The sequence below is a fragment of the Mesocricetus auratus genome, unplaced genomic scaffold (assembly GCF_017639785.1).
Source record: "Mesocricetus auratus isolate SY011 unplaced genomic scaffold, BCM_Maur_2.0 Super-Scaffold_100009, whole genome shotgun sequence".
Lineage (NCBI taxonomy): Eukaryota > Metazoa > Chordata > Mammalia > Rodentia > Cricetidae > Mesocricetus > Mesocricetus auratus.
Window position 1 is genome coordinate 36,187,155 of NW_024429193.1, and position 16,912 is coordinate 36,204,066.

The window sequence follows — 16,912 nt, forward strand, 5'->3', positions numbered from 1 at the left end:
TTACATCTTTGGAAGTAAAAGTGACTAGATTACTTGTTGTTAATTATTTTTCTTTTGCAGTGGAATAATAAGCAGAAGTGTGGCTTTATTCAAGGAACCATTTTTTAAATTTATAGCAGCTACTCCATTGGTAAACAGTGCTCAACAACGATGGCATGCCCTGTACCAAAATGTTAGATATGGTTTCAAGTGCTTCACAGCTTGGGCAGCACTAAAGCACTGTGGTTTTCTGTAGTTTGAATCAAATTTAACTGAAACTTAGAAGCTTTCTGCACTGTCCTAATTGCTTCATATTTCAAGTAAAACTATTGCTATAAACCATGCATTGGTACTGTTCCATATTTTCTTCTACTTCATCTTTTAAAAAGACCAATATTTCTTTCTCTTCAAGAATTATAGAAAAAATTTTTTCCATTAGTATAAAGTAACATTTCCTAAAAGTTTTGTCAAGAAATAGAGCATGCTCCAAATCCCTTTTAGATTTTTATATATTAAAATCTTTGAGATCTTTTGTAAAGATGTTTGATAGCTTTGTTTAATCCAGATTTTCACAAATTTATTTACCTACTCCCTCATAAAAAATAAATTATTTTCTTGTCATATACCAGTCATGTATTTGGGAGAGCTAAGCAAATTATTTACTGCTGTGTTTCTCAAAAAATTATACAATCACATTTGGGAATATTAATAAGAATTCTCTGAAGAGAAAGTTCTGTGAACACACATTATATCTCTTTAGTAAATACATGTGCATAGTATACCCCTATCATAATGGCTTTCAAACTCCATTAGGATTTATTTTTATTTTATGTATATGGGATTCCTGCATGAATGTGTGTGCACCATATGCATGCCTAGTGCCCACAGAGACTAGAAGAGTTACAGACAGTTGTGAGCTGCTGTGTGTGTGCTGGGAATGAAGCCCAGGTTCTCAGCGAGAAGAACGAATATTCTTTATGGCTGAGGCATCTCTCCAGCCCTGGCTTTCAGTCTCTTAAATAATGTAGTAGAACCCTTTTTTCAGGTTCTTAATATGTATTTTAAAAGCAGATAAATACATAAATGAGACCATAAGAGGAGCTGATTTTGTTAACTGTGTCAAGGGACCTGAAGCTTTTACAGACCGATTCTAATGCTTCTCTCATGTGTCAGCCAGTACCGGGATTTTAAAAAAAGAGACAGGGTCTCAGTATGTAGCCCTTGCTGGCCTGGATTCCTTTATGTAGACCAGGCTGGCCTAAAACTCAGAGATCTGCCTGCTTCTGAGTGCTGGGATTAAAGGTGTGAGCTGCCACACTCAGCCTCAGTCTTAGGTTACTTACATCCCATTAGTGGAAGCATTAAGCAACAAGAACTTTGACCCACAAAGCCTACACTACTTTCCTCATCCCTTTCAAGCTGACTGAGATAGACCCTCTTAGTCTTTCTGTTGTCATTAGTTCATTCCATTTAGAATCAAGAATGCTAAAATATTTAAAACAAGCAAATACTACTTTGGTTTATCTGTAATATCCCAGAATTCCAGGATGATGTAACCTAGAATCTTGTACATACTAAGCACAGGTTCTACGGTTCTTACCTTGAGTACTTCTGTAGCCATAGTTACCGTTTTTTTACTTCATTTTATCATCTGCAGAGTCAAGTTCAAACAAGCTGTTAAAATGTTACAGAATTTGCAAACATGTTTCTAAGACTTCTTTTTTTTTCTTCTTATAACTTAATGATTCAGTAGAAATTCTCAAGAATGACTTTAGAGATCTCCGTTTTCTAGTGTTACATTTGGCTTCTTTTGCAACTAATACATTGCATGTGGTGGTTTGCAGTGGCATCATTGGTCGTAGCAGTAAAGATTTCAAGAGATACTTATTCAACTTCATCGCTGCCATGCCTCTTGTAAGTGCACTTCCTTAGGACTCTTATCTGAGAGGACTTTACACCTCATTACATCTTGAATTTGTACTTTCTCACTTACAGATTTGTGATACTACATTCTAATTTTGCGTTAAATTTTTGTAATTTATGATCTAGTGTTTCAGTGTAAGCCTTTAAACTTTAATTGAAATTTTTAAATTTTTATTTGATTTTATTTTATTTATATTAGTGTGTGTATAACACACACACATATATACATGTGTGCTGTTTTTCTTTCTCTGTTTTCTGGTTGTTCTCTCCCTCTCCCTCCCTGTCCCTCCCTCTCCTCCTCTCTTCTCCCCTCTCCTCCTCTCTTCTCCCCTCCCCTCCCCTCTGTTCCCTTCCCCTCCCCTTTCCCTCCTTTCCTTTCTCTGTCCCTCTTTCCTTTTCAACTCTCTCCTGATCAGGGTTTCTTCAGTGTTTAACCACACTCTGTTAAATGGCAATAGCACCACTCTCCCACTTGGGACAACTGAAAACATTTCTAGCTTGTGAAATTGGGAGTAAGATTAGCAGTCATCCAGGAGCTATTGATTGAAACTATAAACAGTTGCAACTGTTAAACTGGATTTTATTATCTGAATTTACTTAGAAATTTGTTTAGCTTAAAGCCCAAATGATTTTCTTACCTTGATTTTTAGTTTTATTTTCTTGTCCCTGTAAGACTTTTAATGTCCAGATTTGGGAGGAGAAAAGAGAAGCTTGCTTGTGAAATCTAATTCAATTCTAGTTTAATACTTGAGGATAGCATGCATAATTTTTAAATCTTTTCAATTAAAAAATTAAGATAGGTAACAGCTATCAAAGGTTGGAAGCACTATATGGGACCATTTTTAATAAGGTGCATTTAAACAGAACTGTGGAAGGATTGATTTAATGGTGGGATAGATTAGTGTAGTGGTTCTAGAATAATCTGGAACGTAGTATATAAAACTCACACTTTGTCTGGGTGGTAGTGGTGGCGACGGCAGTGCACACCTTTAATTCCAGCACTTGGGAGACAGAAGCAGGTGGATCTCAGTGAGTTCAAGGCCAGCCTGGTCTACTAAGTGAGTTCCAGGACAGCCGGGACTGTTACACAGAGAAACCCTGTCTTGAAAATCATGAAAAACAAAACAAAACAAAACAAAACCCTCCCACTTTAAAAACAAAGACATGGAGTGTGACTAAAACCTACTGTCTAAGTTGTACTGTTGCTAGTGGGCCAGAAAGTAGAAATGTAAGTTTGAACTTGTAAAGTTTCTATCAGGTAGAAATTGGGAAGATTTGCATGCTTTATTATCCAGAGAAGATCTCATAATGGTATTTTTAAATTAAGCTCCCAGTAAGAATCTACATATGGTAATTAAATAAATGCACATGGCTTACCTTAGCTTAATTTTGCATTTTATAAAACCTAAACAAAACAGAACTGAATTACAGTATGACCTGTGAGGTATGAAAATCAGAACTTGTAGATACAGAAACTGATAGTGAAATAAATTGCAATTTAGTAAGTAGAAGTTGAAGCAAAACCACTAATGCTTGCCTGCTTATTTTAGATCTCACTGGTTAATAACTTCTTGAAGTATGGATTGAATGAGCTCAAACTGTGCTTCCGAGTAAGGCTCACTAGATACCTCTATGAGGAGTATCTTCAGTAAGTGAAACAGAAAATATTTTAAAATATTTAGATTGGACAGTGATATTTATGATAGCAGACGTTTCTCTTGTTTACTGGATTGTTTTTCAAGAAAATGTCTCTTAGACTAGGGGCACACTGGGAAGAGTGACCGGTCAGTGATGGGGTTCTAGTCCCAGTTCTCCTGTTATTCCCCAAATCACCCTTCTCGGTGCTTGCTTCCCCATGGCTGACATAAGTTAGGACAGTTCTTAGGGTGTCTAGAATGCAGTGGGTGTTATGATATAAATGCATGGTTTCCGGGATCACTTGTTTTGAAATCACTTTTTAATTGCTGTTCCAGAGCTTTCACCTATTATAAAATGGGCAACCTGGATAACAGAATAGCAAATCCAGACCAGCTGCTTACACAAGATGTAGAGAAGTTTTGTAACAGTGTAGTTGATCTGTATTCAAATCTTAGTAAGGTAAGTTTACCTACTTAAAAAAATTTTTGTTAGGTATGTTGATTTTGAATCTAAGCAGATTTATATGGAATTGATTGTGTGGATGGGATTAGCATATAAATAATTCCTTTAAAAGAAAATTAGAATAACTGTAATTGTTTTTAATTATATAAATTTAAGAATCTTATTTTTGTGACATATTTGACTTAGAGTTGAAATTAGTGTCTTACAAAAGTTTTATAAAAATTTCGTGGGCTGATTTCAGCCAAGGGGTCTCCTTGCTTACTTCTAGCACTTGTTACAGATTAAGTTTTCAGTTTATATTCAAATTATACATGCATAAAATGAGACAAGACTTCCTGCTTCTCCTTTTCAATATCATCCTATGTGAAGAAAGTGTGTGTGTGTGTTCATGTGTGTGCAGGTGTCACGCGTGCATGTGCAGGGTCAGAGGACAACTTTGGGTGTTCTTGCCTTCACTGTGTTGCAACAGTGTCTCTCTTGCTGTTCATTGTTGTGTTTGAGCTAGCTAGCCCACAAGCTTCTGGTGAGTCTTCTGTCTGTTTCTCATCTCCAGAGAGGGGCATCCTGGGATTAAAGATGTTTGTGCTATGGTGTTCTGGAGCAGGACTTAGATGTCAGGTTTTCATGGTCAGCAATTTATCCAGAGTCATTTCCCTAACACCTCTCTTCAGTATTATAAATAGATCTGTGAAACTGATTTTGTAGAGACCATACATGAGTATTACATACTCTTTCTTCTTGGCACTTGAGAAAATTTGTAGTTTATAGTATCTGAAATTAATTATACCGTTTCTATGCGTTATAGTGTATTCTCTGTTTTAAACATCAATTTAATTCCTGACTTAAATTTGATATTATTTTTGGCCAGTAACCTTTACATATATTTGAGTTGAATTTTTAAGTTTCTTAATAATATGCAAGACAGAGAGAAATGGAAAGATTCATCTTTGTATGAGCCAATTCATAAAACAGGCCATTTGTATTAGTACTCATGTATTAGACTTCAATTAATTAAGACAATTTGGGTTCCTTGGAAAAGATTAAAGTGCACGCTACTGTCAGAATACTGGTTGAATTAGTTCTCAGGGAGTAGTAGTACCTTAATGTATAGAAATTGGAGCACTGTGTTATCAGATAAGCTCCATAGACTCACTTGATTATTTCATTTATATGATTGTTGTAATAAAGTAATAGTCTCAAACAGCATGACAGAAGAAAGACACTTGCATTTTACAGATGAAATTGTACCAAAACCAGAAAAATGCATAACAGATTTGGAATTATAACACAAACAATTTTGTTTAATGTCTTTATATTACTGTTACTAATAGGTAATTATCCTAATAGAGCTTATCTTAGTGATGAAGATAACTCTCCCATTTGATGGTCAGTAGCTATTATTCTGAGATATCTCCATTTCAAGAGATCTAATTCTGTATGTTCTAATGTTTATTTTACAGCCATTTTTAGATATAGTTTTGTATATTTTCAAGTTAACAAGTGCAATTGGAGCTCAGGTGAGTCCACTTTTATTCTTTCATTTGTATTCATGTGGACACACACACACACACACACACACACACACACACACACACGAGGAGGTCACAGGACAACTTGTAGGAGTTTTATTCTTCTTCTCCATGTAGGGTCCCAGGGATTGAACTCAGCCTTGACAGAAAGTGTCTGCCCACTGAGCCATCTTGCTACCCTGTTCTATGTTGTAAAATCTACAGTACTATATTGTGATCATCGTGAAGGTCTAAGAAAAAAAAATTTAAACTTGGGAACATATTCACATTATAACTAACATGACCTAGTTATGTAAAATAACACTACACTGGAGACTTCAAAGTATCATAATTAGGCTTTTTAATATTTTTAAAATTAGTTAATTTTTTTCTGGCAGTAACAGCTAGAAATATTTAAACACACATTACATACATTGATCTCACACGTACTTATTGTTCCAGAGTAATGTCTGAAGAGAGATTTGACAGCAAATCATTTTAATAAAAAGTTAGAATAAGATCAGTAATATACTCAGAATGAAATACTCATTTCAGAAGTGTTTTTAATGACAAATGATTGACTAGTCCTTGAGCCTTATCTTCTTGTCTATGATATTTGTGGTGACAAAAGTCTTTTTTTCTTAGTCTCATTGATGTCTAACTTGAATAATTATTTTAGTGTTTGTTATGAATTTGCAGCAAACCATGTAACTGAGTTAGTTTTATGGATTAATGAATATGTGTCTTTTAATTCATTTTTGTGGTTGATTAATAATTTTCCTGGTGATTTTTATTGCTTTCCTGTTATTTGAATTACCTGCTTTTCTCTTTACTGTCTTGTGATTCAGATTTTAATCATCTATAGCTGACTGCCCCATAAGAGTGATCAGACCTAATGTGTCTAGTCTCTATACTGTAATTTATATTTTCTTGTACTTTTTCATATTGATATGTACAATTCTGCATCAGAATTTTAAAAGCACAACACCTCCACTCATTTGCTGTTTTTATTGAAGTGTGTTGAATCAGTCAGGTACAATTTTGAAAAATCTTGGTACATGCATCCATATACATTGTACTACCCATAAAAGGTGAGTCAGTTTTTGCAGAAGGAAAATTACAATGTTTAAAGAAGTAGTAATTCAGGCAATTATAATGAAGTGAGAAACGCCCACTAATGGAAGTTTCAGGGAAGTATTTAGTTCCTGGCAGAGTTGGAGCTGATGTTTAACTGTTTTGAAGAGATACTTGGATGTCCATATGTTAAATGTAGCAGATGGAAAAACAGTCTCACTGAATGACATGTTTAGGAAAATAGTTTTGATTTGAATATGAGAGATATATAGAGTGATTTGGGGACTGTTTGAACCTTCCTAAGATCGTCAGTGGGCTGTGAGGCCATTTACAGAGTTGTAAAGTATAGGAGACAAAAGATTACTGTATGAGCAGGGAAAGGCAGATGGCTTGTTTAAGGAGTTTTCTTGAGGTACCTATACACTGGTGGGGTGAGGATATATGGCACATACTTGGTAGTAACATCTTGTGTCCTCAAAGTGATGGGACTAGAAGTATGAGTTTAGGATGAGACTAGAGCTAAGGAAGGAACCTAGGGGAGTATTAACATTCATTCATATAGGATGTAGAAGAGAGCTCTGAGAATTCTGTTGACTCTGGAGAGCATTAAGAGGGTTCCAGTAGAAGGCTGTTAAATGGCAGAGAAGTCCTGTGAGAGGTTTTAGGTGAACAGAGAAAAGAAAGAAAGAAAGAAAGAAAGAGAGAGAGAGAGAGAGAGAGAGAGAGAGAGAGAGAGAGAGAGAGAGAGAGAGAGAAAGAAAGAAAGAAAGAAAGAAAGGAAGAAAGAAAGAAATGTTAAGTGAAGCTTTTTCTTTGCTAGCCGCTTTGGTTTATCCCCCGCCAGCTGCCTGGGCTCTGCCGCGTTGTAGTCCCCAAATAAACACACAAGACGCTGTATTAATTATGAAGCTGTTGGCCTTACTCATTTCTTACTGGCTAGCTCTGACTTAAGTATTTACCCCATAATTGTTAATCTAAGTATTTCTCTTACCGGAGAATAGTTCCGGGCTTCCTACCCCATGGCGGTTACATGTCGAACTCCTGTGTTTCTCCTACCCAGAGTCCTCCTGGACTCCTAGTCCCACCTCTCTTGGTTCCCTATAGGCCAGCAGTGCTTTATTGACAAATGCACAGGGCTTCCCCCCAACAAAGAAAGAAAGGAAGACAGAAAGAAAGAAGGAAAGAAAGGCAAGCAAAGGTTCAGCTTCTCTCAGAGTCTTTTACTTATAGGCCTTCCACATGTGCGTTTTAGTACCATGTTCTTGAGCTTTGAGCTTCATTCTCTTTCATTAACCACAGGGTCCAGCAAGCATGATGGCCTACTTGCTTGTTTCTGGGCTGTTCCTAACTCGACTCAGAAGACCCATCGGCAAGATGACAATAACGGAGCAGAAGTATGAAGGAGAATATAGATACGTTAATTCTCGACTTATCACAAATAGGTATGGAGAAACATTCTAGAACTATAATGAAAATTTTTTTGTGAATATTGATGTCATTTATATTTTGAAAGCCTCACAGTATAGTTATTGAAATAGTGTAGTATTGTTTTGAAAATAAGCATTATGAAGAATATTAGTTTTATAAAATAGAAATACTGTATGTTTCAAGCACTTTTTCTCTTAGCCTGTAGTTTCCTTGATTTACCTTTTCATGTCTTCTGTTGACTGATTTTTCTATAATTTTCATTTTAAAATTTGTCATGATGTACTTCAGGCTGAAAGTCTTATTTATGTGAGAGTGGACAGAAGACAGAATACTGACATGATGTACTTCAAATTTGTATCTATTCAAAGAAACTTTTGCCTTAACTTATCCATAGAGTTTTAAAGTTGCAACTGTTTTGCAGTGCTCATTGATTTTGTTTTCCAGATATTTTTTGTGGGGAGTAGGGGTGCTGGGAATTGAGCCTCAGGGCCTTTTGAATGTAGGCAGGTACTCTTCCACTGGTGTAATGTCTTAGACTTCTGGACAGTTTGGAGATCTAAAACTGGAAGAAAGATGTAGGCATTGAAGCCATCCATAATAGATTCAAAATCTACCCTTTCATCATATCAATTTCATTATTATGTGATTTTAGCAAGTTAGTCATAGCTTCATTTTCTTGTAGATAGATAATGGAGCTACTATGAGGATTATCTCTACATAAATGCATCTGGCCCACATTTTGTTCAGGAGCTAGGATGCTCTGTAAATTTTCTTGTGTCTATCTGCCAACTTGAAGTCAATTTTGAAGGTTGTAGTATTTATGTAATACTATGTATAGAGTAATCTATAGAAAGTTACAGAATTACTTAGGAGATTGTGCTCTTAATAGTTTTGTCTTCCAGCCAGCCTTTAATCCCAGGCAGAGGCAAGTAAACCTCTATGAGTTCAAGACCAGCGTGGTCTACAGAGCAAGTTCCAGGACAGCCAGAGCTATTACACAGAGAAATCCTTTCTTGAAAACAAACAAACAAACAGAAAGAAAGAAAGAAAGAAAGAAAGAAGTTTCTTCTTCCCTTGCTTCCTTGCTAAAATCATATGAATTTTATATGTGGCGTTTCATGCTCTAGGGAGGCGGGGGAATAGTGGGTTTAATTAGTGAAAAGCTGTTTATGGAATGCTTTTACTAGAAAGCAAACGTGCTCCATAGTAGAGACACTGTCTGTGTCACATAAGAATCCTTAGGACAGAGCAGTTGAGGGCACAGCAGGATTGGAGTTGAGGCTCTTGCTGGCTCTTCTCTTGGCTCTGTCCTGCCATGTATGCCACCCCGTCTTAGGTAGGGTTTCTGTTGCTGTGAAGAGACACCATTAGCAGGGCAGCTCTTTTAAAGGAAAACATTTAATTGGGGCTGGCTTATAATTCACAAGTTTAGTGCATTTCCTCATGGCAGAAAACAAGGCAGCATGCAGGCGGACATGGTGCTGGAGTGATAGCTGAGAAGTCTGCCTTTGGAACCGAGTCATAGGCCGGTTTGAGCCTCTGACCTCAAAGCCCACCCCCTAGTGTAGCACTTTCCCCACCAAAGCCACACCTACTCCAATAAGGCCACACCTCCTCATAGTGCCACTCTATGGACCTAAGGTGGCCATTTTCATTCAAACCACCACACACCCTTTCCACTGGTTAACTCTTGTGGTCACAGAATGGCAAAAGCAGGTCCAGGCTTCACTGCCAGAAATGAAAAGGAGAAACTGCTTCTTATTTCTTTAGGAGATTCTTCTTTCTCCATTCCCTTCCTCTTCCTTCTTCTCTTTTCCCTCATCTTACTGTCTTTGGTCTTATTTTTTTTTCTTTGTCTTACTATGTAATCCAGGCTGGCTTTGAACTCCCAATTCTCCAGCCTTAGTGTTCTGAGTGTTGAGGTTTGGGGTGTGCGCTGTGATTAAATTGCGTGTGCAGGCTCATAGCAGTACCCATGTGGAGGCCTCAGCTCTCTCCTGCCACCTTGAGTTCAGAGATGGCATTTAAGTTGTCAGCCTCGTGCAAGTGCTGCCTAGCCGTCTCGCCAGCCCCCACAGGCATTGTCAGTGTGCCTAAGCCGTGGCATTTGGGCTTCCATGTAGATACCTACTTTTTGGTGCTTTACGAAGTACTTTGTGGGGACTGGAGAGATGACTTTGTACTTAAGAGCACTTGTTACTTTTGCAGAGGACCTGGGTTTGATTCCCAGCACCCATGTGGTGGCTCATAACTGTCTGTAACTTCAGAAGTACTTTGCCTGGATGGTTTACATCATACTTTCAGGATAGAAAGACTATAAGCATTAGTTTGGACAAGAGTGACAATTTTAGCTGCTGAACTCTGCTGTTTACATGACTGTAAAGAATGTGCCTAATTACATTGAACCTTTCTTCATCTGTAAGGTGCTAGCTTCTAAAGATTTTATCTAATTACACCGAACCTTTCTCATCTGTATGGAACTGGGTTTTCCTGCTGAAGATCTTGTGGTCTTTGTGAGCCCCTTCACACTCTAGGAAATTGCTCTGAGGAATAATGTGAAAGAATAAGAACAGCTTTGGTGTGTCTAGCCCTGAGGGTGCGGCAGCACCGCCAGTCAGGGCTTCGCTCTTTCCTGCTCTGCGAAGGCTGTAGCCAAGCTTCACTGCTTTTATTTTCTGCTTCTTTGTCCTCTGTCCCATTTAGGTCTGCAATTTCACTTGTGGTCTATACCATGCATCCCAGCCTAATCTTTCTTTATATCAAAGTGTCTTCCTCTTCTGCCTCATTTACAGTTTGTGAGCATTTGCTCACTGCATCTTTAACAGCCGGGCTACATGCAGGTAGCTTACAGTCCAGTCTGTGATCCAGTCAGGTGTGTGCTCTTGTGCTCCTGAAACTTTACTAGGAACCGGATCTCAAGCACAGTCCCTCACTTGACTTATGCCAAATATCCTCGTAGTGACAAGATGGCCATTTATCTTTATTTATTTATTTGTTTATTTATATTATTATTATTGAGGGGGGCCTGCTGCTGAGTACTCTTGGAGGTGAGAGGACAGTTTTGTGGAGTCTGTTCTCTCCTTGTACCTTCCTGTAGGTTTAGGGGATAGAACTCATATTGACAGGCTTGCACAATAAGCATTTTACCCCCTGAGCCATCACACTGGACCAAGATGTCCATGAAAATATAAATGTTCATACGTTGAACACTGCATTTCAGTTACATTTTAGGGTGAGATAATATTGACATTAATTGCTGAATTATTTTCTTTAATAGTGAAGAAATTGCCTTTTACAATGGGAATAAACGAGAAAAGCAGACAATCCACTCAGTCTTCCGAAAACTGGTAAGATAAACACCTGAGGATCATTAGGTGGTGGTGGCTCACCGCTTTAATCCAGCACTTGGGAGGCAGAGGCAGGGGACTCTCTGAGTTCCAGGACAGCCAGGACTATTACACTCAGAAACCCTGTCTCGAAAACCAAACAAAACACTTGAGGATCACATGTTTTTTTTTTCTGTGCATTTATATATGTATAAATACATAGTTAAATATGTATTTTAGCAAGTCTGTATACTGTGTTTTAAACTAAAAATGAGTTTAAAAACTAATATAGCCACAATAAATCCTCCATTTACAAAATGGGTTGATTCACTTAAATAATCTTGTGCATTTTTGCACTAGTTGTTAAAGTAGTCTCATTGGGTGAGTAAGTTCATGGCTCCCACAGACTAGTGGAGACGATCTTATAGACAAGATAGTATATACATACTTTAGGTTTCCTGCCCATGTAGTCTGTGTTGGAATTGTAATGCATGCTTAGGTGGCTGTGGCTGTGCTAATAAAACTTGGTTTACAGCAAAAGTGATCTTTGATTTGGAATATAAAGATTTTTTAAAAACAGTTTTTCTTTATTTGCTACTTGGAAATTTTTAATTCAAATAGCTTTACTCACTCAGAAGATGTTAAGTTCCAGATGGGGTGCTTGGAGGGTGTCATCATTAGATGCTAATGTGATTAGGTGGTGAGCATGATAGGTGAAATCTTGCCTTCGGTTAGCTAGTATTTTAGTGGAAAATTATGATATTAAGTACATGTTTTACAAATACTAAAAAGTTGTCGTAGGCTGTATCAAAACTTGGATTTTTGTCATTTACCATACCTAAGTTTTTAGAGTGCTTGCTGATAAGAGGTTCTTACGCTCTTTCCAGAAGACTGCTGCCCACTCACCAGCTTTTCACACTGCTTCTCTCAGCCTGGGAGTTTTCAGCCCAGATGCTAACAACTAATTACAGCTTTTCCTTCTCTGACAAGCCTATTTGAAATGGCTTCTCATCTTTTCTTTTTAGCTTTGGTGACTGATAAGTTTGGGTATGTATGTTTCTAGCAGTTTTGAAACAGCATTATACTATTATATGTAATATATTGTTTTTAAGTAATCAGCATTGTTAAGTAATGGTTTGATGGTGTTTGTGTTGGGAACCTGCTTTCTTCTTAGTGTTGTGCTCATTGTATGATGTACATAGCTTCTCAATACCTGTTTGTAAATTAACTGTGCTTTATCCTTAGCGAAAATTAGTAAAAAAAAATACATTTTTCTTTTGTTTTCTGTCAGGTGGAACACCTACATAATTTCATTTTCTTTCGGTTTTCTATGGGTTTCATTGATAGCATCATTGCCAAATGTAAGTATGTTTTAAAGAGATGGTGTGACATGGCTTGTGGAAAAAGTGAAAGAATGACACCTAAAATTGTAATTGTTTTGTTACAGATGTTGCCACTGTAGTCGGGTACCTGGTTGTCAGTCGGCCTTTCCTAGATTTGTCGCATCCTCGACATCTTCATAGTACACATTCAGAGCTCCTAGAGGTAAAACAGTAATACTAATGAAGCAAAAATTCAAAATTAAGGCTTTGTTTTTATTTTAGAACTGCAAGCAAAATCTAATACTTGTTTCTCTTTAAGGACTACTACCAAAGTGGAAGAATGCTTTTGAGGATGTCTCAAGCTCTGGGTCGTATAGTTTTGGCTGGGCGTGAAATGACTAGATTGGCTGGGTAAGATTTGTAATAATAAGTAATTGCATAGAACAGTTTTTAAGCATATATTGTTCTTATAATGCTGGCACCCAATTAAGATGAGGGAGCCACTGACCCTTCCTACTCTAGGAAGTTGGTTTTGGTAGAAAATTAAGGAAGACCTCTCTTTCAGTGAACTTTTCATGCTTCCCAAAGACAACTATTTTGAATCTTGAGTAGTATGATGTTTGCTCTGTTTCACAGATACTGGCCTTGGATACGTTGCCCATTCTTACAGAAATTCAAGTTAGTGAGTAGGTTTACATTTGAGCAATTTTTTTCTCAGCCATAGATATTTACCTTCTAAGGGTTTGTGCTGACAAGTTAGGTAAATAAATGAGTAGAGGTTGATGCTAATGGAATAAACCAATTACCTTGTGGCATCTGTAGGTAGTTGTAGATGTATTACCCAGAAGCAAAGTTGTTTTAGGTCACAGGATGGGATTAAACATCTCAGAAGCTGACATAGAAGGCAGAAATCTCAACACCAGGGTGTGAAAAATGCCACAGACTTTTGATTGCCTAAGGGAATTTGCCACCCTCAGATCTTTCATAGGCCCGTGTCTGTTCCTGTGTTCTCTCTACTGTCATAGCTGCTAGGGTCTTCATAACAAGACAGCATCAACACTGTGAGGACTTGTTCTCGAGAAGTTGCTGTGTGCTGTACTTGGTAGTAACCTCCTCAGACTTCTATAAGTTCATGCATGCCGGCTTTCTTTCCCCACATAAAAGCATTTTATTAATGAGTGATGCTATATTAAGAACGTATATTTAATGCACATGAAATTCATGGATATAGGGACAACTCCCCAACTTCTTGTCACTGGATTGATTTCTATTACCACATTATTTCCATTATATATTAAGAATTCTTCATCTTTTCCCTTCTTCAGAACATGAGAGCAGAAATATCCTCAGTTTCCCCATTTGTAGAGAAGTAGTATGTGTCTAGTGTATCCTTCCCTCTGATAGAAAGTATTATATGTGACCACAGGGTCACTCCAGCAGCTCAGGACCAAAGCTCCCTGTGTTTGCAGAGTGTACTAACAAGAATACTTGACAAAGGGAAACACTCTCATCATGAGGATCCTGTGAAACTTCTTCCCTTACTTTCCTGTTCTTTCTCTTTTACTGTAGCAAAATAAGATATGTGTGATATCATTAATATTTTATGCTCATGAGACTTCTTTTATGTCCCTCAAGCTAAGTTATAGTTTTAGACACTTCAGTTAAGGTTGTACAAAAGATGTAGCAATAGCCTGGACTTTTGATTGTGGTTTCTATTAAATTTTAGTTTTACGGCACGGATTACAGAATTAATGCAAGTACTAAAGGATTTAAATCATGGCAAATACGAACGCACGATGGTGTCACAGCAAGAAAAGGGTAAATATAAATGTCATAGTTTGCAGTCACAGTGTTAAGTTTTTCCCAATATGTGATGTTTTAATAATTGTTTTCCATTTAAGGTACTGAAGGAGAACAAGTTGGTCCCTTGATACCTGGTGCTGGAGAAATCGTCAATGTAGACAACATTATAAAGTATGTACAGAAAAGGCTGTGCTGCACTACATTTGTTATAGTATGGCAGCCTTTGTCTTCAGCTTGTAGTTATGTATGCATCTCAAAATTGACTTTTTAAAAATTCTGAATAAAAGTTACATATATTTACCATATATAATTTGATGTTTTAATATTATATACACACTGAAAATAATGTCCTTATTCCAACAAATTATTTTATCTGCCTCTTCATCTAAACGTGTGTATGTATGTGTGTAGAACATATTTTTAACTGTTTTCCCTGTGCTGCTGGTTAGACCTCTAGAACTTACTCGTCTTCCTTCATGATCAAAGCTTTTATATGTTCAGAATGACACCACTTCCATTTTCCCTTTTCCCCAGCCCCCTACAACTGCTACCGTTCTCTCTTCTATGAATTAAAATATTTAGATTTTGTGTATAAGTTATATAAGAACTATGTTTCTTTTTCTGTCTCACTTTGCTTACTATAATGTTCCCTACCATCAAAAATGACTGATTCAGTCCTTTTGAAAATGTTTGTGGTTTTCAGAGGTTTAAAAAGGATTTTTACTGTTGTGCTTGTATGTGTTCCTACATGCCCATGTGTCTGTGTTCCATGTTTGTGCAGAAATAGGCATTGAATCTCCTGGAACTAGAGTTGCAAAAGGTTGTGAGCCGCCTGATATGATTGCTGGGAACCAGACTTGGCCCTTTGAAAGAGCAGCAAGTGTTCTTACCCATGGAGCCATCTCTTCCTTTATAGTTTATGTGCATTGGTGTTTTGCCATGTGTGTCTGGTACCCTGGAACTGGAATAACAAACAGTTGTGAGCTGCCATGTGGGTGCTGGGAATTGAACCCAGGTCCTCTGGAGGAGCAGTCAGTGCTCTTAACCACTGAGCCATCTCTTCAGCCCCAGGTTTTGTTGTTGTTTGTTTGTTGTTGTTTTTTTTAAGGCGGAATAATGCTCCTTTGTATGTGCTTATACATATGATATATTCTTTATCCTTTTATCACTTGAAAGACATTAAGGGAGCTTCCCCATTGGTTTATTGAATAACTACTGCAGTGAGCATTCAAGTGCAGATACCACTCTGTGAAGCATTTTGTTTCCTTTGACTATCCCCCTGGAATAGGGTTGTCTCTCTGAAGCAGAGAACTTATAGCAGTAAAATCTTTAGTTTTTGAGGGACCTCCATACTGTTTCCTCTCATTGCCGTTTAATTATGTTCTTACCAAGTGGTTAAGGATTCCCTTTCCTCTGCTTCTCGTCAGCACTTACCTTGTCTTTTGTAACAATTGTTGTCCTTAACTGGTGATGTGCATTGCAGTTTTCATTTGCGTTTCCCTGGTTGTTAGAGATCTTGAGAACCTTCCTAGTTGTATTTTGTTTTCTTAGTGTATTCTTTTATGAATTATATGGATGGTCTTTCACTTAGTTTGGCTTATTTCTATTTGGGGTATTGAGTTATTTGAGTTCCTTTTTTTTAATTTCCCTCTTTTTTATTAATGCCCTTTAGGTTTGATCATGTACCTTTAGCAACACCAAATGGAGATATCTTGATCCGAGATCTTAGTTTTGAAGTAAGTTTTGAAATGTTAATATAAGAGTTTAAATTACCTTCAAAATATGAACTGAAAAAATGAATATTTAAATTAGCTTTAAGGTTTGAATTGTCTCTATTTAAACCCATAATATTACATTTGAAACTAACTCTTTGACCATATAGAAATGTCATTTTTCTTAAAATTGGCTGGGCTTTAAAATCTCAGGGATTACTACTGCATCAAATTTGTTCTGTTGGGGAGATGGCTCAGCAGTTAGAACTTATGTTCCCAGCACCCACATGGCAGTTGATGACTGTCTGTGTCTCCAGTTCTGGGGATCTGGCATCCTCCTCTTGTCTCTGTGGGCTCCTGTACACACATGGTGCACATGGTCCAGGTCTGGGGATCTGGCATCCTCCTCTTGTCTCTGTGGGCTCCTGTACACACATGGTGCACATGGTCCAGGTCTGGGGATCTGGCATCCTCCTCTTGTCTCTGTGGGCTCCTGTACACACATGGTGCACATGGTCCAGGTCTGGGGATCTGGCATCCTCCTCTTGTCTCTGTGGACTCCTGTACACACATGGTGCACATGGTCCAGGTCTGGGGATCTGGCATCCTCCTCTTGTCTCTGCGGGCTCCTGTACGCACATAAACTTATGCAGGCATGCACGTACACAAATGAAAAGATAATCTGTAAATTGTTTTTACAAATAAAGTCCATGACAAGAAGGTACATCTAATTAGAA

The 16,912-nt window shown here is 37.6% G+C and overlaps 1 protein-coding gene across 1 annotated transcript in view; it reads left to right on the forward strand.

The window, feature by feature from the left end:
- Abcd3 (ATP binding cassette subfamily D member 3) overlaps positions 1-16,912 on the forward strand; it is a 56,098-nt gene that overhangs the window by 26,212 nt on the left and 12,974 nt on the right. The window contains exons 5-16 of the mRNA XM_005077128.4: positions 1,824-1,893; positions 3,453-3,550; positions 3,876-3,999; positions 5,463-5,519; positions 7,884-8,026; positions 11,290-11,359; positions 12,630-12,699; positions 12,786-12,883; positions 12,980-13,071; positions 14,387-14,478; positions 14,562-14,634; positions 16,136-16,199. Coding sequence (XP_005077185.1) covers positions 1,824-1,893; positions 3,453-3,550; positions 3,876-3,999; positions 5,463-5,519; positions 7,884-8,026; positions 11,290-11,359; positions 12,630-12,699; positions 12,786-12,883; positions 12,980-13,071; positions 14,387-14,478; positions 14,562-14,634; positions 16,136-16,199 — 1,051 coding nt within the window. The remainder of the gene's footprint in view (positions 1-1,823; positions 1,894-3,452; positions 3,551-3,875; positions 4,000-5,462; positions 5,520-7,883; positions 8,027-11,289; positions 11,360-12,629; positions 12,700-12,785; positions 12,884-12,979; positions 13,072-14,386; positions 14,479-14,561; positions 14,635-16,135; positions 16,200-16,912) is intronic.